The sequence below is a fragment of the Gopherus flavomarginatus genome, chromosome 9 (assembly GCF_025201925.1).
Source record: "Gopherus flavomarginatus isolate rGopFla2 chromosome 9, rGopFla2.mat.asm, whole genome shotgun sequence".
NCBI lineage: Eukaryota > Metazoa > Chordata > Testudines > Testudinidae > Gopherus > Gopherus flavomarginatus.
The window spans coordinates 22468037-22488965 of NC_066625.1; the positions used below are offsets into that span (position 1 = coordinate 22468037).

The window sequence follows — 20929 nt, forward strand, 5'->3', positions numbered from 1 at the left end:
TTTACATCTCAGTGTTTGAAACTTTCTCTACAAAATGGTGCACAACATGAGCAGTTCTTCCTGCATAACTCAAACAAAGATCATACTCACAGTGAGGAGGGATTTGAAGCCTCACTTTGGTTTGAGGCCAGCAAAGGCACTTAGAGCGTGGTGATCCATACTAAGTTTTACTCCTGATATAGTACAGAAGACCTGGGGATCCCCAACAGCAACAGAGCTCACTCAGATTCATTATTACCCTCACCTCCCCCACTCCAGTCAGACATTCTCTTCCTTGCCTGACAAAGCAGTGGAGCAGATGATGCGTAGCAGAAGTTAGTGCTAAGATTGAAATTAGTTTCCCCCATAAAAGCTAGTCCATTCCTGGATTGTCAGACGAACATGCTGCCTTCCACATGGCAGGACCTAATATTTCAAAAGAAAAGGCAAGCAGGAAAATTTTAAAAAATTACTTTTAAGAACTTGAGGCATCTGCTACAGATCATAAAGGAACTGTAAAGGGCAGAAAGTTGTTTTTGCTTCACCTCTCACCTCCAAGGGGTTTCCCTTTACTGTGTTTAAGTGAAAAGGGGTAAGGTTCCACAATATATATAATCTCATGAAACCTGGTAGTTATTCCATTTGCTAGAATGATGTGTTGGAAATAGATTTATAAAACAAGAATGCGTCTGTCTTAATACCCACTAACCATATATGAATGGCAAAACAAGCGAAAAGTCAAATAAATGATGTGAAAAATAAAGACAGATTCCTAAGAAAATTTCTTTTATTTTCATTTTATGGAAATACATTTTTCATTTTTATTTCCATGATACAAAAACGTTAAATATCAAAGTTTCTGAAATCTACCAAAGCAGATTTTTTTTAAATGAATAAAGGGCTGGTACAGTTTGCAGGTTTGTCACAGGTTTCAAAAACATTTTTACAAAAAACACAAACCATGGAAAACCAGATCTAGACTTAAGATTGAAAACAGCAAAGAAAACTCACCTCCTCCCAACATTAATTTATCTCTCTCTCTCTCTTTTTCTCTATTTTTTTAAGGAAAGTATAAGTTAAATTTTTCCAAGAGGACAAAAGGATAGTATATGTGTAGGATTAGTTTCCAGACAGATACTGGCTGAAGTCTTCCTACTGGGGAAAAAGGACAACACTGTAAGGTTTCCAGGGTAACTGGCAGAAAGCAGTAACTGATACTGAGGTTTATCTGTTCAGGACTACTGATAGTGTACTGATATTGCCCGAACATCTGATGAGAAGACTTGTGTGATAACTCCCCTCAAGCACAGGAAACAGCCTAACAAAATTCATAATAGTGCTGATTCTTTTTGTATATTTCATAGCCAACATACCATAATAGGTGACCAAAACACATTTAGCCTTGCTTCTTAAATCTAACATTGTTTACGACAGCAAAGATTTCACATGATCAACAGACAGAATTGTAAACTAGTTAATACACGAGTAAAACTGACAGTGATTGTTCAGTAGACAGTTTAAAAAATTAAACTGATTTTCAGGAGACATACTTCTTTAACACCACTTTTTATTTAAATTAAGTATGGCTTCCAAGTGGTATACTCTTGCAATTGCTTTGAATCAGCGTCACTTTTTATTAATACAGATGTTGGCTACCACGTGTCAGGAACGTCAAAGAGTTCTGTGGAACCACTTGTGATGCTTCCTAAGAGAAGAGAAAGATATTTACAACATTAAAAAGTACCATCTCAAAATATTTAAGTGGACTGAGCCACCTTAAAATAGAACAAGTTGTAGCATAATATTTGCAATTCAAGGTAAATTTATAATGCTATAATTATATGGGGAAAATCCTCAAAACAAAAATCTGCATTTATACCATTATATTTAGCAGTCAATCTTAAGTGTGTCAGAACTATGAAAAGTATGATTACAAACAAATCAGGCTCTGATCCTGGATAAATTGCTAAGTTTCAGCCTTAACTTTTTGGGGAGCGAGGGGTTGGCTTTTTTGGGGGGAAAGTGGGGGGGCATTTATGGGTTTAACAAGAGCAGCACACATGGCATGCATCACCAATCACAATTTGCAGACTGCCACGTAAACAATACTCTAGTCTAAATAGTAAGATCAAGCATTCTCAGTGAAGACACTTCCTTAAAATGTGAGGCTTGCTGGTAAATGTTTACCATTTTTTTTTAACCTGGATTTTAAAAGAATCATTATTTGTTTAAACCAAGAGTCAGAGACCTTTGCTCATACTATTTCACACTGTGCAAAGAAATTTTACTTCAGAGTGGGTTTTTACAGCTGGAATTAGTAAATCAGAAAAGACGACTTTCTAATTGGAACCCTAACAGACTCTGCCTTGATTGCCTGCGTGCTCTCAAAGACGAAAAACAAAACAAGATGGAAGACTGGTGAAACCCTTTCCACCAGATGAAATTATAAGGTAACAAAGCAATGACCCTGGAAAATCATCCAGTGACATTTAAGTACTTTAGGGCCTTTATATTTTCATACAGTATTTTGCAAATCAGATCTAATTTTATTAAAACAGATGCAGCAGCATATTCAGTTTGTAGCTGCAGCATCAAAATTATAATAAATAAAACTGTTAGTGGTACTATCCTACCTCCAAGAATCTGTACTGGGACATGTGCTGTTCAATATATGCATAAATAATTTGGAAAAGCAGATAAACAATTAAGTGGTGGCAAAATCTGCAGATGATACTAAATTACTCAAGATAGTTACCCAAGATAGTTAAGTCCAGAGCTGACTTTGAAGAGTTTCAAAGGGATCTAACAAAACAGGGTGATTGGGCAACATAAGGGCAGATGAAATTCAATATTAATGAGTGCAAGTAACGCACATTGGAAAATATAATCCCAACTACACATACAAAATGATGGGGTTCTAAATTAGTCATTGTGAATAGTTCTCTAAAAACATCTGCTCAATGTGCAGGAGCAGTCAACAAAGCTAACAATGTTAGGAACCATTAGGAAAGGGATATATAAAGCAGAAAAGATCAGAATGCCACTTTATGAATCCATGGCACACCCACATGTTGAATACTGAGTGCTGTTCTGGTCTCCACATCTTAAAAAAAAAAAGACATTAGAACTAGAAAAAAATATAGAAAAGAGCAACAAAAATGAGTAGGGACATGGAACAGCTTCCATACGAGGAGTGTTCTTAGAAAAGAGATGAACAAGGTGGGGCCATGGGATATGATAGAGGTCTAAAAAATCATGAATGGTGTGGAGAATGCGAATAGAGAAGCATTATTTACTCCTTTCCATAACAAAAACCAGGGGTCACCCAATCAGACAGACAGCAGGTTTAAAACAAGCAAAAGGAAGTATTTCTTCACACAACACACAGCCAGCCTGTGGAACTTGTTGCCAGTGGTGTTGTGAAGGCCAAAAGTACAACTGGATTAAAAAAAAAGTAGATAAGTTAATGGAGGATAGGTCCATAAATGGCTAAGATGGTCAGGGACACAGCTCCATGCTCTGAGCGTCCCTAAATCTGGATGACTGAGGATGAGGATCACTTGAAATTGCCCTGTTCTGTTCATTCCCTCTGAAACATATTGTGCTGGCCACTGTTTAAAGACAAGATACTGGGCTAGATGGATCATCGGTCTGACCCAGTATGGCCCTTCTTACATTAAATTCTTATGTACCAACTGTGGTGGCTGTTAAATCCTCATTCAAGGCAGCTGAGAACAGGTAAAACACTGAAAACTGAAGTGTTTCAGCTTCAAACTAATGTTGGAAAGAAATTATTTACTGTTTTTTTGGCAGTCTCCATTTACAAACAAGCATTAATGCCAAATATAGCAGAGTGATTTTACACACAATAGAGATAGTTCCTTTAAAATATTTCTGTGGACAGATTTATCTAATATATTATTACATGCTTGCACAGTATTTTTTTTTTTTTCTTTCTTGTCTCTGAAAGGAAGGGAGGTACTGAGAAAGATCTTAAAAGTAAAATCAAGATCTAGGCAGTTTGAGACTTAGATTAAATCATTTGATAAACTGATCAGCTATTTATCACTGACAGACAATAGTTTGAGGAACACCATTGTGGGATGTGTCACCTACACTAACATGTATATCATCCTGATAGTGTTTAAAGAACTGTCAGCCATAATTTAAGAAACACCAACTAAATCGTCCCAGCCAATGCTGTGTCAAGCTGGGCCTTAAAAACCTCTAAGGATGGAAATTCCACCACTACCCTAGGTAACCCATTCCACTGCTTCACCACCCTCCTAGTGAAATAGTGTTTCCTAATATCCAACCTAGACCTTCCCCATCACAATTTGAAACCACTGCTTGTTCTGTCATCTGCCACCACTGAGAACAGCCAAGTTCCATCCTCTTTGGAACCCCCCTTCAGGTAGCTGAATGCTGCTATCAAATCTCCCCTCACTCTACTCTTCTGCCGAATAAATAAGCCCAGTTCCCTCAGTCACTCCTCGTAAGTCATGCGCCCCAGCCCCCTGATCATTTTCGTTGCCCTCTGCTGGACTCTCTCTAATTTGTCCACATCCCTTCTGTAGTGGGTGGGTGGGGGTGCCAAAACTGGATACAATACTCTAGGTGTGGCCACACCAGTGTTGAATAGAGGGGAATAATCACTTCCCTCCATCTGCTGGCAATACTCCTACTAATACAGCCCAATATGCTGTTGGCCTTCTTGGCAACGAGAGCACACTGCTGATTCATATCCAGCTTCTCGTCCACTGTAATCCCCAGGTCCTTTTCTGCAGAACTGTTGCTTAGCCAGTCAGTCTCCAGCCTGTAGCGGTGCATGGGATTCTTTCTTCCTAAGTGCAGGACTCACCACTTGAACTTGTTGAACTTCATCATATTTCTTTTGGCCCAATCCTCCAATTTGTCTAGCTAATGCTGGATTCTATCCCTATCCTCCAGCATATCTACCTCTCCCCCTACTTAGTGTCATTGGTGAATTTGCTGAGGGTGCAATTATTAATGATCTGGATGATGGGATTAAACATGTGGAACAAAACCGGCCCCAAGACTGATCCCTGGGGCACTCCGCTTGATACTGGCTGCCAACTAGACATTGATCACTACCCATTGAGCCCGACAATCTAGCCAGCTTTCAGTCCATTCATCCAATCCATACTTTAACTTGCTGGCAAGAATACTGTGGGAGACCGTATCAAAAGCTTTGCTAAAGTCAAGATATATCACATCCACCGCTTTCCACAGATCCACAGAGCCAGTTATCTCATCACAGAAGGCAATCAGGTTAGTCAGGCATGACTTGTCCCTGGTGAATCCATGTTGACTGTTCCTGATAACCTTCCTCTCCTCCAAGTGCTTCAGAATGGATTCCTTGAGGACGTGCTCCATGGTTTTGCTGGGGACTGAAGTGAAGCTGACTGGTCTGTGGTTCATTTTCTTTTCTTTTTTAAATATGGGCACTATATTTGCCTTTTTCCAATTGTCCAGGACCTCCTCCATCGCCACGAATTTTCAAAGATAATGGCCAATGGCTCTGCAATCACATCAGACAACTCCTTCAGCATCCTTGGATGCATCAGATCTGGACCCATGGACTTGTGCACTTCCAGCTTTTCTAAATAGTCCTTAACCAGTTCTTTCACTACTGAGAGCTGCTCACCTCCTACCTATACTGTGTCTCAGTCATCCATTTGCAAAAATGAAGGTAAGACCACCTCCATGGGGTATTATGAATATAAAGTCATTAATATTTGTGATGCATTCATATACTACAGCAATGAGTGGCACAAGAAAGTTCCAAGGAAATAATTCTGTATTCAGATCAGGGTTTGACTAGTGTGCAGTAAATAAGGTATGGTGCATTATGAAGCTAAAACAAAAAATTGAATAGCTGCTCATTAGGTGAGCATTGTCCATCCTGGACACTGAATGAGGCAGGGGTCCTATGGGGAAAAAAATTATGAAATTAAAGTATCACAGTGCAAATGTACATGGGCATCAAATTCAGTTTGCATAAGTAACCATAATTCTGACATTTTCTAACTAAAAGGTTGCAAACTAAAGCACTCAAATGTTCTTTTAACAACTTCGGTGTGTGTAATCTCCCAGGTTTTTAAAAGAGCAAACTGAAGAAAACAAATTCCACTACGTGGAATCACACTGTCCCCTTCATGGATCATCAGCAGGATTAGAACTTGTAGATCAATGATACATATGGATACTCAGTCAGACTCAGGAGCTGCAAGTGGCTCTTTAATTTGTCTCCTGAGGCTCTTTGCAGTACATGAACCACTGAGTTTTGAGTATAGCTGCTTTAGGTATATATCACAGACCTCTACCACTTGAGTTAAAAGAGCAGCTGACAGTAGTAGGTTGTCATCTTCTACAGGAACCAGCCACTAGAGGGGGATGAAAAACTTTGCCAGTGGGTACAAACTATAATTGTATCCGATATATTAGACAGGAAAATGGTGTTTTCTCTAGGCCACAATAAAGTAACAACAGTTATATAGAAGTCTTCATATGGCAATGAAATTGCATGGCTGAATACTTAGACCAGAAGCAGCTTGAGTACATTTTGTTTCCCAGGTCATATTGACACACCTATGCCTGGAGGAGGATGTAATGTATGGTAGAAATTGTACATCTCAGACAAAGAGGAAGACTAGGAGGCACGTAGGCAACCTTCCTACTTAACTTGTGAAAACAAATGGAGGCTCAAAAAAACAAGGCTATACACAGAGGAGGGGAGAGGAGACAATAGTGATTATTCCCACACAAATCACTTTCAAAAAGGATGGCTGATCCACAAAGATTAAAAGGAACTCTACATAAACATAGGATCTCTCAATTCTTTAATCTGTGCCCTCATTAAATAGTTATGTTGTATAACATTTCCCCTTTAAACACCACATTTACTGTGGGAGTAACACTTGATAGTGCAGGGGTTCCCGAACGTTTGCAGGCACAACCCTATTTTAATTAATTATTTCCCTCCAGGATCTCAGACAGCATGGAGGACATCATTTTGTAAAGCAAAATAGCATCCTACACACAGCATGACCTTGCACACGCCATACATGTGCGATGTCACGCCGCACGGAGGATGCCATTTTGCTCTGCATCGCAACTTCGCATGCCCCATACATGCGAGATCATGCTGTGCAGAGCAAAATATCATCCTCTACACACTAGGGATTGCCATGACCACATTTTCTGACTGCACGACCCCATTTGCGGATGCAACCCACAGTTTGGGAACCGCTGTGATAAAGACATTATGTGACTACATCTACATCAGTGGATGAAGGAAGCTAAATAGCCACCCTCTCCAAATTACATCACAAATGACCAAGTCACATATGTGAGTAGCTCAACAATGAACCTGCAAATGTATCTAAATAGCTTTCAGATGTTTGAGAAGCCAACAGTCAGTTCTCTAGCAATCTAATTCAAAACTTTAGTTCAAAATACTCAAATTGTGGAGTTTATAAAGTATTAATATGCAAGTCAAAAGGAAGGAACACCCATACAAAGGGTTGGTCTACACTAAAAAGTTAGATCAGCATAGCTACATCTCTCAGGGGTGGGAAAAATCCACACCCTCGTGAGACATAATTAAGCCAACCTAACCCCCGGTAAAGACAGCACTAGGTTGATGGAAGAATTCTTCTGTCAATCTAGGGGCTGCCTCTTGTGCAGGTGGATTACCTACCATAGTACCCCTCCCAATGTGGTATTCAGTGTGTACACTGAAGCACTAAGCAGGACAGCTGCAGCACTGCAGCTCTGTCGCTATACTATTTTAAACGTGGACTACAGCACTAGGTAACTTCGGCCGTGAGTCTTACAAGCAAATAAGAATATGAACTACAGCTACAGCTGAGCCATATGGAAGATGCACACAGAACACTGGGTATGTTTATTTAAACAATTACACCCCTAGGCTTGTTTTCTTTTTCTTTTTTTTTTTCCTGGGTGGGGGGCGGGTTGGAAAAGTTGATTTTGGTTTACTTTTTTCACAAATATAATTAACTTTCAAATTATACATCTTCATACCAAGACACAAACAAGACATGCATACATACATTACATGGCAAAACAAAGTGCTCCTTCATTGTTTAGACAAATCCAGAATTTGGCAGTACATAACCAAAAAGATTTTTGCAACCTACAATAAGGTGGGTCAGCTAAAATGTTCTACTCATCCTCCAATGTACAACAGACATGAGAACACCACAACACTGGCAGCTTACATTTTGCTCCTTTAGGAAACATTGATAACATTTAATAATGTGGCATTGGTCCCTAAAAGCTTTTTGATACGCTGTACATACAACCTAAAGATTTGTTTAAACTGCAGGCCATTTGCACAAAGCTTCTTGCTAAACAGAGTGATTAATATGCAACGCTTGAACCCGTGAGCATGCCAAAACTTTCACATGATATCTGTGACTGAAATTGTACAGATACTGAATAAACTGGTTAACAGCAGTGTTCTCTTTCTATGAAAAGAAGATTCCCCTCAATGCTTACATTTCATTTTCCTTTTCATCCAGTAGAGTCATGACTGTGCACTCTGCCTTTCAAGTACGTAATGAAGTGACATTTGCATAAAAGTGAAAGCAAATGTGGGTGCACCACAACGATTGTTGACAAAATTTAGATTTGACAACATGCTTATTGCTGTCATAAATAGTGTCCACAGATTCTACCATCAGGTTTAAGCTATACAAGTTAATACCACATGAACAGAATAACTCTGAACTGCTCGGTAGTTCAGACGATTGGCCAGTACTAATTTGGAAAACAAAGCAATAGTGGCATAGTTAGGTTTCAAATTAAATAATTCTGATATATGATATATTTGGGAAAGTCTTTATAACTTCCTATATTTAACCTAATTATATTTAATATGGGGCAAATATCTCTATAAAAAAAGAAAAAATTACAGTGGATGACATCAAGGCTGAGTAGGAAGGTACTATCACAATTCCTACTTTTTTGTATCTTTGTTGCTTTATCTAGCTTCAGCTGCTGGATTTGTTCATCGAAAGACAAAAGTTACAAGATTATAACCTTATTATATACCTCCCTTTGTAAGAAGTACATGTAAACAAACACACTATTATGAACTGCTATTAATATGGAAACTTTGTTCGTAAGTCAGTTCAGCATCCCTACTGCCTTCAAAACAAGTATTCACCTGCCCTTAATTAACAGGAGGTAAGTGCACACAATGAAAGAAGAAGTCACCTACTGTTAATCCTATTTGTCAATAGGCTCTTAGTCTTCATGAAGTGGCCAACACTACATTAATCCCAGACACACAAGTAAATCCGTAATTTGTTTTAGATAGCTAAAAACAGAAGTCACTTGAGCATGACCATCATTTCAGAATCCTTATGACATGATTATAAAGCTATTATGAGAAAGAGGACTCTATATTTAATAAATCACATTTTTATTCCAAATTAAAGTGTCAAGAATTTCCCATTTAACATTTTGCTGGACCTCAAATGTTTATTCAGAGTAATAAGAAAAACCAATTTATGTATGACATATGACATCCACTTAGCTATACTGAAAATGGGAAATGGTCAGTTTCTTACTCTTCTACCTGGTGATAGAGAGGAAAGATGCTTCTTTAAGCCAGAAGATGAGTTTGCTTATATCAAATAAGCATTGACATTTTTGGCGTTAGGGAGAGAACACATAATATCTTTAGGGATGACCTGGTTCATATTACGGGAAACTAAACATGATCAACAACATGTGTACACATGCTCTAGTTGGAGGATTTTTTATGAGGTGGACATTATGGTGTGGAATATAGAGCTCAAGGTTGGCGATTCAGAATGCCCCAAGTTCTGATGTCTGACTTGATGTATGACCTTTTGAAAGTCCCTTCATTTTTCTGCCTCAGTTTCCCCATATGCAAGATCTACCTTTCACAATGTTTTAGGAATCAGTTAACGTTGTGTAGTACTTTGAGCATTTAAAACCCTATGTAAGTGCTAAATAATATTAAAATAAGAGGAATTCATGAACTTAATCAGGGAAGCTGGAAGATTTATTAAAAGCTGAGCATATTTGCAATCAATATAAAAGACCAGCTAACAAAATACAACCAATGACGTGTCAGCATAACCTATGCCAGGTTGATAAATAAGACTCCATCCACTCAAGCCAATAGACTAAAACAAAAAGATAAGTCTTGCAATATGCACAGGTTTGTTGGACTGACTGGGGAAAAATTGCAGAATCATGCTTCCAGTACCCAAATTTTCAAATTTCCACAGCATAAGCAAAAAAGTGTCCCAGATTACCCTAATTGTCAAGAGAGTGCATAGCCACACATTGGGAGAAAAAATTAGCTGAGATCACCAAGATTATCCATGCAGAGGCCTTTATTTTACAATGGAAAGTAATCTTCTAGTAAATGACGCTCCCACCCGAGCTTTCTTCTGGCCCAAAAACTAAGCCACAAATATTTCAAGTTTCTATCTTGTTGGCATTTTTTTTTTTACACTGATCAATGCAAATCCCATAGTTTGCAATTCAAAATGGGCTTTAAATTAAAGCACTGTCTTAAGATAGGTAACTATATGGATAAAAACAACGTTTACCACTCAAAAGACAACTTGCACCTTAGGGTTAAGGTGGTTCCAAATACAAAAAGGACAAAAATGAACATTCAGACACATTGCTCTTACCTGTTGGATCTTGCTCCTTGACTTTTTTGAACTTTTTGGCTCTCTTCCTTCCCTCTGGAACAGACTCTGCATAGCAATCTGTTTCATCAAGCTCTGTGTCTTGGATTTCTCTCTCTTCCATATCATCAGAGCCAGTTTCCTCTTGAATAGGACTCATACTTCTTTTTCCCATTGTGCTGGTAGCTGTAAAACTGAAATTAAAAAAAGCAAGACAACATGGTCATCCTGACAGAATGAATACAGTAAGAGTATTTAATGAAGCAGGTGAGTCTGTCTATTTTTAATTTTGGTATACAGCATTCATGGGCCAGCTATAAATTTTAGTAATAATGACAGGTCACCATATCGACTGCATAAATTGTTTGGAAAATAATGCAGTCTTAAAATTAACTTGCCGGGTGGAAGATTTGTCTAGCACCAGTGTTCCATAAAAGTCATTCACAATTTCATCTTTTAAATGCAGAATGATCTGTTCTTTGTGCAAGAATATTTTATATTTTCCCCATACTTTGATCAGGACATTTTTTAGCTCCATAAAAACACTGATTAAACTCATATCAAAGACAACTGTATTTTATGAAGACACTGTAATGGTTTAACATATCTTCAGACTCAGCTACAAAAGCAGTCTCAGGGCAACACCAACAGACACTGAAAAATTGATCTATTTGTTATGGCTCAGATGTATATGAAATTAACATTCTACATGCTCACTTTTCATGTCTCCTTTGGACTGTAAGTAATCTGAAGAATATTTGTTGGGTAAAAGAGATGAACCCATCAACAAGTAAGATCAGGTCTTAAAAAGTAAAGATTTCCTGCATGTAAAATCTATATATAAAAATAAAATTGCACCTTCTCTTGTTTCTCTATAAACTACTTACCCATGATATAGTCTAAATTTATCAAGACTTGATTAAAAAACCAAGGTCTGAAGAGAATAACCACCACTTTTTATTCAGAATGCACTGAAATTATACAGCACAAGACAGTTTCAGCTTTTAATTCCACTGTAATTTGCCATTAGAGCAAACATTCTTGGACATAAAACCAAGGTTAGCAAATATGAGCAATGCAGTACTAAAGTAACCTAGCTCAAAGAACTACTGTAATGTAATTGCTGTGTATCTGGATATCAGATGTTTGCTTAAAAAATACTGTGTACATTTTAATGCTTTTTAAACAAGCCATTTTAAAGATTGTACTAAATTCATGCTTATGAAGCTTCAAGTTTTCTTTTAATTTAAAATGACATCTCACACTGCAGTATTCACCAGTTCCTAAACAAACACTCTTACATAAATCAAAATGTAACATCTTCGTTAAAAAGCATGGTATCACATGGTTTTTTTCCACTTAACAACAAGGAAATATGGCTCTCCAACAATCCTTTAGATGAATTCCTGTTTAGTTGTATTTTTTGGCTTCAAGATGAAATATTTTTTGTAGTGGATTCTGCAGAACTTCTCTCTAATTGAGACTGTCTTCTATTCGGATACCCAAAAGCACTAAAATATGAAATATATGATTAAACATCATGCTCTTACTTCCACTTCTGGTCCACACACACTGCCTGGTCTGAATGAATAGCTGGATTCTCCTCTCAATAGTCAGAGAGGAGAGGCCTTCCTTTGGGGATTCTTACAAGATCTCATTAAGTCACACCATGACTACCATTAACAAACACTTGAAGGCTATTTAGCTATAAAAATTCAAATGGCCAAAAAAGCAGAAGAGAACTATTTACCACATATATCCACTCTCAACATCATAGTAAATCTGGATTTGGAGTTTTAGACTAAAACTGAAGTGACAGAAGAGAAGGCATGACAAGAGGTTTCAGGCATTCAGAAAACTAAGAACCCAACCATGATTTAAGACTTCTTCTAAAAAATAGCTATCGGTACATAAAAAAATTCAACTCCTGAGGAAAAGTATTAGTTCCAATGAACGAAAGAAATGAAAGTGCGGGGGAAAGGAGGGATGAGAGAGATTGAATAGTTATGTATTCTGATCCCATAGTTTACAGGGGTACTCAAAGCACCTGGATCTTAGAAGGGAACATGTCTTTTCACAAAACACGTTTTTAACCAGGATCATGACCCTCCCACACAGGTGCAAGGAAAAAGTTGCTGAAGCAACATAGGAATGTGAGTGTTGCTGCAGCACAGTAATATTCTGGCTAAAGATTCTCGGTTGAAGAGCCTTCTTCCTCTGAGTACACTAAAAAGGATGACCAAATTTCTAAATAACTATTCTCTTTTTGGTGCTGCTCTTGATTACGTACTTGGTAAAAGATTTTCTATTAAAAGGATATTTTACTATACTATAATTTCATAGGAGGAGCCTTCTTTTTCCAATAATGTGCAATATAAAGCCTAGCTAAAAATAAAAAAAATTGTCGTTCTGTTTAAAATGTGTATTATTTTACTGGAGCATTAAGTAATCAGGTCAGAGGATCTCTAGGAACCTGGAATTTTGTCAGAACATTAATCTCTTTAATAATTTCCTCCCAAAACTATCCAATTTCTGGACAAAACCATCACATGTGCAGGTATGTTCCCCTGTCCCTGAGGCTCCAACACAGTGCGCCACCCTACCAGCAAAAATAGGATTGATCTCTACATGGAGTCAAATGCAATCTTTACAGAAATTTCTTTGTGCGATACACAAATTGAAGATGTATATCCCCTGTCAAATATAGAGATCCACTCATCCAGAGCAATTGATTTGTCCAAATCCCTCTCCCATCTTTTCATCTGGGCTGTTTTCTTATAAACATCTTTCAACTGAAATTGTGTGCACACAAGTGCATGCGTGTGTGTGTGTATATGTACGTATATCAGCTTTATTACCCTTTTCATAATATTTTAATTTCAGGTATCTAAGTGTTTGCTCAGCCCTACTGCTTATAAAAGGTTAAACTTCCATTTCCTCTATTTTACTTTCTTATGCACTTTTCAATCCTGTACATTTACATCTGTCTACCAAACAAAGTTCTTTAACCAAACTCTCTTCAAGAAATCTCATTTTTTGACTTATGATGCTTTATTATAAGGATCCACCTCATTACTGCCTTTCCAGCATTGAGCTCCTCCTTATAATTTTTTTCTAGATATTTCTGGACATTTTCTTCCAGCTTTTGAATTCTAATACAGTCATACAACAAAGCTCTATTCAACCAGCAGGTCCTTAGTTTTTCCAATGAGTTCCAATCTTTTTAATCTAATATATACATGGGGAATAATCAGATTGTCTTATAAACACCCAGATTATCTTTTTTGACCAAATTAGCTGAAGTCTTAGAAATAAAAATCATATCAATCCTCGAATGAGATCCAAAAGTAGAGAATGTGTATGGTCCTTGATATCTGGATTCATTTCCCGCCAGACATCCCTCAGATCCTCATTTTTTAAGTGATGTAACAAATTTGCATTTACTCCTCCTGTACACTCTCCATGTACATTGCATTGATCCAGAAGTGGTATTAAGCATCTCACTAAAATCTCCCCTCCCTACCCTCCCATCTCAGAGTGATATCCTCTTCCATACAACTTCCTAAATCCCTTTAAAAAAAAAAAAAACTTGATTAGAAGCCATCAATTTGCTAAGGTGAGAAGTTTATCTTTCAAGGACTTCTTAATTCAAATATATTTGCCCTTAGTGTTTGAGTTGTCCTCAACAATAAAAGAGACATGTTTAACAAAGAACATTGCGATTCCTCTTCTATTAGATTACTTTGGAGAGACATACAGTAGCTGTATCCAAGACGAACTCAGGAATTTATCATAATTTTTTCAAGTATTCCCTGTAAATAAATTAGACTAGAAAAATCCTTTTTCAGTGTCAGAATTCCCTTTTCCTTTTTATTGGATTGTTCATCATTTAGCATTAATAGTCATTACAATATTAAACTCTCTCGAGTATCAAGTGTGCTCTTCTTACCCAGAACATTACCTTTTGGTGAAAGCAGTTAGACCAGCCAGCCAAATGCCAGGTTTTCATTACATTGCATTTATTCTTTAAATAAGACATTTTAGATGGAGTTCTCATCATACAGACAGTATCCCACAAATACTCTTTTTCTCCTCCTAATTCCTATATTGTCATACTCAGCTGCATTTGGAATTTGATTTCCTGTAAACTTTTAAATTCTGAGCTCTAATATACTTTTTGTTAAAACACATAATATTTAACATTTGTCTGTGTTCTAGGACAAGAAGCAATGGGCTTAAACTGCAGCAACGACGGTTTAGGCTGGACCTTAGGAAAAAATTCCTCACTGTCAGGGTAGTTAAGCACTGGAACAAATTGCCTAGGGAAGTTGTGTAATCTCCATCACTGGAAGTTTTTGTCTAACCTGTTCTTAAATGGTTTAGTTATTACTAGTCCTGCCTTGAATGCAGGGGACTGTAGTGGATGACCTACTAAGGTCCCTTTCAGGCCTACGCTTCTGTGATTCTATGATTCTCTTACACCCTGCTTCCCTCTCTCTCTATGCATTCCATCATTGTTGCCTGGTGCCCTATAGCTGCAGGAGCCGTGTCTCTCCTTACTTCCTCCATGGGAACATTAATTCCCTGCTGAACTGTTTTGTTTAAAATATTCCTGAAAACCAAGCCTTATCTAATATTATTAAATATCTTTATAACATTAGCCATTATCTTTGAGTTCACTGATTCTTAAAATTTTCCACCACAGTTGACCCTTCTCCAATTAACATACATTTCTGAATGTTTGTGATAACTCTAAAGTGAAACTTACTTCAATAGGGGAGATTTGGATCTCCTGCCATTTCATTATTAGCTTTGTTTATAATATGAATCAACATTAACCATATTATACTCATTAAATATACTGTATCCACACAGAGAAAAACATCCTGGATGCCATACAGCCAAACTTCCATTTATTTATATCCTTTTATAATTATAACCATATGTGTATATGATCCATTATTTATTGTAATATCTTAGCCCATTTACTAAGGCTGTCGATCAATCTTAGTTAACTCACGCAATTAACTCAAAAATTAATCGTGATTAATCAGTTTTAATCACACTGTTAAACAGAATAACTATTGAAATTTATTAAATATTTTGAATGTTTTTCTACATTTTCAAATATATTGATTTCGCTTACAACCCAGAATACAAAGTGTACAGTGCTCACTTTATATTATTTTTCATTACAAATATTTGCACTGTAAAAGTGATAAAGAAATAGTAATTTTCAATTCACCTCATACAAGTATTGTAGTGCAATCTCTATTGTGAAAGTGTAATTTATCAATGTAGATTTTTTTGTTAAGTAACTGCACTCAAAAACAAAACAATATAAAACTTTAAAGCCTATAAGCCCATTCAGTCCTACTTCTTGTTCAGCCAATCGCTAAGACAAACAAGTCTGTTTACATTTATGGGAGATAATGCTGCCCGCTTTTTATTTAATATGTCACCTGAAAGTGAGAACAGGCGTTCACATGGCACTTTTGTAGCTGGCGTTGCAAGGTATTTATGTGCCAGATATGTTAAACATTCATATGCCCCTTCATGCTTCGGCCACCATTCCAGAGGACATGCTTCCATGCATATGATGGGTTCTGCTTCATAATGATCCAAAGCAGTGTATGTCTGAGCAACTGGCTGGACAAGAAGTAGGACTGAGTGGACTTGTAGGCTTTAAAGTTTTAGATTGTTTTATTTTTGAACGCAGTTTTTTTTGTACATAAATTCTACATTTGTAAGTTCAACTTTCATGGTAGAGATTGCCCTACAGTACTTGTAATGGGGAAATTTAAAAATACTATTTATTTTGTTTTTATAGTGCAAATATTTGTAATAAAAAATATAAAATGAGCACTGTACACTTTGTATTCTGTGTTGTAACTGTAAACAATATATATGAAAATGTAGAAAACGTCCAAAAATATTTTTTAAATGGCATATTAATATTGTTTAACAGCGTGATTAATCATGCGACTAATTTTTTTATTGTGCGATTAATTGCAAATAATTTTTAAATCACACAATTGCAATTTTTTTAATCGCTTGACAGCCCTACCATTTACTAATCTTGTTCTTCTGCACCCAGACTCTTCTCTCATGTCTGTCCTGTTGTCTTGATGATGCATCTTCTTGACCAGTTCTGGTTGTCTCTGATCTCACTGATTCTCAGTGATTTTAGAGACCTGTAGGATCGATTCAGATTGTTCTGAGCCCATTCACCTATTCCCATGAACACCTATTTCCCTTCTTTTGGATCTGAGATAGACACATCTGTCCTATTTAAACGACAGCCAAATGGGAACCCTCACTTGTATCTTATATTGTTCTTAGTAGTACAGTCATCAGGTGTTGTTCTCTTTGCTTTCAAAAGGATTGAGGTTACCAGATCTGGGAAAATCTGTATGGACTGTTTAGGAATAATCACTGGTTCAACTCTCTCCCTTTTTACCCTCAGTATTTTATCCTTGTCTTGACAGAAGGGTAAATGGAAAATCATCTCAGTCTGGGAGCCTGCTGGGGGGATACGGAAAAGGACTCCAAGCCCTCTCAATATAAATTTGATCCTTACTGCCAACGCATCCAGCAGATTTCTCCCTTCAGTCTCCTCTGGAATATCTTTAATCTTTAGAGAACCCAGGAATAACATTTTCCACATCCTCAAGCTCCAATTCTATTTCTTTTTCTCTTTTTACAGTTATTTGGATTCTTTCCTCTAGGTTAGTAATTCTGTCTGATTGCTTGTCTAATCCGGTTTCCATATCTGATATTTTCGCATTAATCTCATTAATTTAATTTTTTATATCTTTAATGTAAGCATATAACTCTTCCCTCATCTCCTGATTCATCTTTTTGATTTCCTAACAGGAGGTCCTTCAGGTCACCCTCAGTGATTGATACCTTCTCCACCTGGCTTCATTGTTAGTTTGTTGGAGGGGGAGTTACTCTCTTTCGTGACTGTCAACTTTTGGGGGATGGAGGGGAGACAAATCTTTGTACCAGAGGACTCTTTTCCTTTTCCAGACATCTAGATCTTCTTGTCTTTCCTTGCTTGTTGTGCCTCTCTCTCCTGAAAAACGCAACTTTAAGTGAAATGATGTTAAATGAATCCAATTTTCCCATAAGATTTAATGTAAATGCAGGGGGAGGGAGGGAGGTTCAAAGGACTTTTTTGGGGGTAGACAAAAGGCATTATATACTGTACAGTACTGTACTGTACTGTGGTAGGAAAGTGTCTCTAGCTTACCTCACACAGGCACAGCTCACTGCAGGCCGGATGCTAGGAAGCGCCTTCGCAGCAGCAGCAGCTTCCCCGAAGAACAGGCGCTGACTTTGCTGGGGGATGATCCAGACCCACCTCTTCCCACCCCACTCCACCTCTTTTCTGGAGCATGCTGCATCCCCGCTCCTCCCCCTACCCCAGAAAGTCCTAAGTGGTGCCAAACAGCTGTTTGGCGACAATTAGGAATTTCTGGGAGGGAGGGCAAGGAGCGGAGATGTGGCTCCTCCCCCTCCCTCCCAGAAAGTCCTAGGGTCCCGGCCGCCAGCCCCGCTCAGCCTGCTGCTGGCCTGGATAGACGGAACCCTGGGCCGGCAGTGGGTTGAGCGGGCCCAGCGGCTGGAACCCCGGCTGGCAGGAGCCGGCGGATGGAACTCCAGACCAGCAGCGCTGCCGCTCTGGGGTCCCTGCTGCTGGCCCCACTCAGCCTGCCGCTGCTCTGCCGCTGCCTTACTTTCATTTCTAGGTTCTAGCTGCTGGCCCCTTGCCAGCCAGGGTCCTCGCCACTGGGACCCTGGCTGGCAAGGGGCCAGCAGCTGGAACCTAGAAATGAAAGTAAGGCAAAGCATGCACGCTCAGAGCCGGCTGATGCTGTGGCGATCCGCTGCAGCTGGAGGCATGGTGCGTGGTGCACTCCCAGCTGGGGGCCTGCTAGCTTCCGGAACTCTCCAGCAGGCTGGTGCTGGCGGCCCTGTGCACCGGACTAAGCAGCAAGCACTCAGGCTGGTTACCAGGACACTACAGGCACGTGCCAGCCCTGCGGCATGCACAGCTGAGGCCCCTCAGGGGGGAGGGGAGGGGAGCGTCAGGCCGGGGGTCTTCTGCCACCACACTCCATTTATCTGCAGATGCAGTGTCCCCAAACAGCTGGCCCACAGCTCCCTTGGCAGGAAGAGGAACAGCGTGGGGCAGGGACTCATCCATCATCCAGGTAACCCGGCTGCAACCGGGACTGTCCCAGGCCAGCCCCAAGTCCCTGCCCCCCAGGACTTCCCCCTACTCACACACCCCAACCCCCTGCCCTGAGCCTTCATGCCATCCAATCCTGACTCCTGCACCCCCCATGCTCCCAGCCCTGACTCCTGCATCATCCACATCCTCACCCCCTGACCTGAGCGCTCCCCGCCCCACACTCTCACATCCCCAGCCCCTGAGCTCCTCCCCACAAGGGGGGTTGCAATATGAGAGTACCTGTAAGAAATTTAACTTACTTGCACCTCTGCTGAAACCCCAGACCAGCAGTGGACTGAACGGAGCCAGCGGTGGGCTGAGCGGTCATCTCGCTGCTTGTCTGGGGTTCCGGCTGCCGGCCCCGCTCAGCCACTGCCAGCCCGGGGTACCGGCAGCCAGTCCAGAGTTCTGCTCCTGGCCTCGACCCAGCACTCTTCAGTCACCCCCTGCTGTAGCCCACATTGGAAAACTCAGCAAGAAGAAGTGAGGGCAAGGATCACACTAAACTGACAAGATCAGCCTTTTAATTTTATTTTAAATGAAGCGTCTTAAATATTTTCAAAACCTTATTTACTTTAAATACAACAATAGTTTATTTATTGTGACAGTCAGGCCAGATGGCTACAGAAGAGTGATAAAAGGCAGATATATAAGTCCTAGGTTAAGCAGGTCCCCTTTTCCTGGGTAAGGTAACAGGGAAGGTTCCAGAACAATCAGCAGCTTTCTGGAAAAAATTAAGGAAGACAGGCTGATTAGAACACCTTCAGCCAATCAAGAAGCTGCTAGAATCAATTAAGGCAGGCTAATCAGGGCATCTGGGTTTAAAAAGGAGCTCACTTCAGTTTGTGGTGCGCTTGTGAGGGGCTGGGAGCAAGAGGCGCAAGGAACTGAGAATGAGAGAGTGTGCTGCTGGAGGACTGAGGAGTACAAGCGTGATCAGACACAGGAGGAGTTGACCTGGACTGTGGGTTCCACCAGAGGGGAAGATCTCTGAGGTGAGCAAATCCGCCAATAAGTGCAGGACTCACCAAGGTAGAGGAGGAACTTTGTCACATTATACAATATAGATTTATAGATACAGACCTTCTAAAAATGTTAAGATGCATTATCAGCATGCGAAACTTTAAATTACAGTGAGCTTGGCACACCACTTCTGAAAGGTTGCCTACCCCTGCTCTAGAGCAACATCGAGAAGGAGCTAGTATCTGTTCGATTCAGACATCTTAATTGTACAAGGTGAGCGCAAAGCATGCAGTGGTCCCAAGAGTTACCCATAATGGAGCAGCTGTGTTGAGAATTTTGGATATGGCAAGACAAACAGCAGAAGACTGCAACTCATGAAATAAGCAACTGTAAATGACTTACTATTACTAAATACCCTTTTCAAGCACAAACCATCATGGTGATGGACTGGGACACTGCCAGATTTTCAGACTCAATATCAAATAGACTTCATCATGATCTCGATGAGGTGATGTTCTGTTGTGACAGGACATCAATCCCTCAGGAAGGCTAACATAAGATCTGATCATAAGTTAGTAATAGCCACCATAAAGATCAAATTGTGATGCAAGAAACAACCAGCAAGTGACTTCAGAGTCCACTGTAATGTTGATAAACGGAAAGTCTGTGAAGTAGAATTCAAGACGACTGAACAAAAGCTGCAAGCTGCTGATCCTCTACAAGGGTAACATAGATCAGATGCACAGGAGCTGTAATGCTCTACTACATACACCACAGATGTATGGGCTCTATTACATATACCTCAGGAAACAGATCCTAGAGCAGCAGCCTTGGATCACAGAGAAGATCATCAAGTTGTGTGATCAATGAAGGAAGCTAAGAGCACAAAGCAAGATGGATCAAACGGCAAGCAAGAGAGCAAGCACTACCGTGTGATGTGAGAAAGATTGAAGAGGCAAAAGAAGACTGGCTTGACAACAGTGCATCACACTATTGTGACAAATGCCACAAGAAAGGCCTACCAAAA

At 39.4% G+C, this 20929-nt stretch overlaps 1 protein-coding gene across 6 annotated transcripts in view; it reads right to left on the minus strand.

The window, feature by feature from the left end:
* Positions 1 to 748: 748 nt before the first annotated feature.
* Positions 749 to 20929, minus strand: part of PARN (poly(A)-specific ribonuclease) — a 143381-nt gene continuing 123200 nt past the window's right edge. For 4 of the 6 annotated variants that reach the window (XM_050967739.1, XM_050967742.1, XM_050967741.1 and 1 more), the window contains 2 exons: positions 10704 to 10894; positions 749 to 1684 (listed from right to left, as the gene is read on the minus strand). In XM_050967739.1, the coding sequence (XP_050823696.1) occupies positions 1632 to 1684; positions 10704 to 10894 (244 nt within the window). In that variant the 3' untranslated portion in view covers positions 749 to 1631. Of the gene's footprint in view, positions 1685 to 10703; positions 10895 to 20929 lie in introns of those variants that run through there. The other 2 variants (XM_050967744.1, XM_050967743.1) reach the window with 1 other exon arrangement.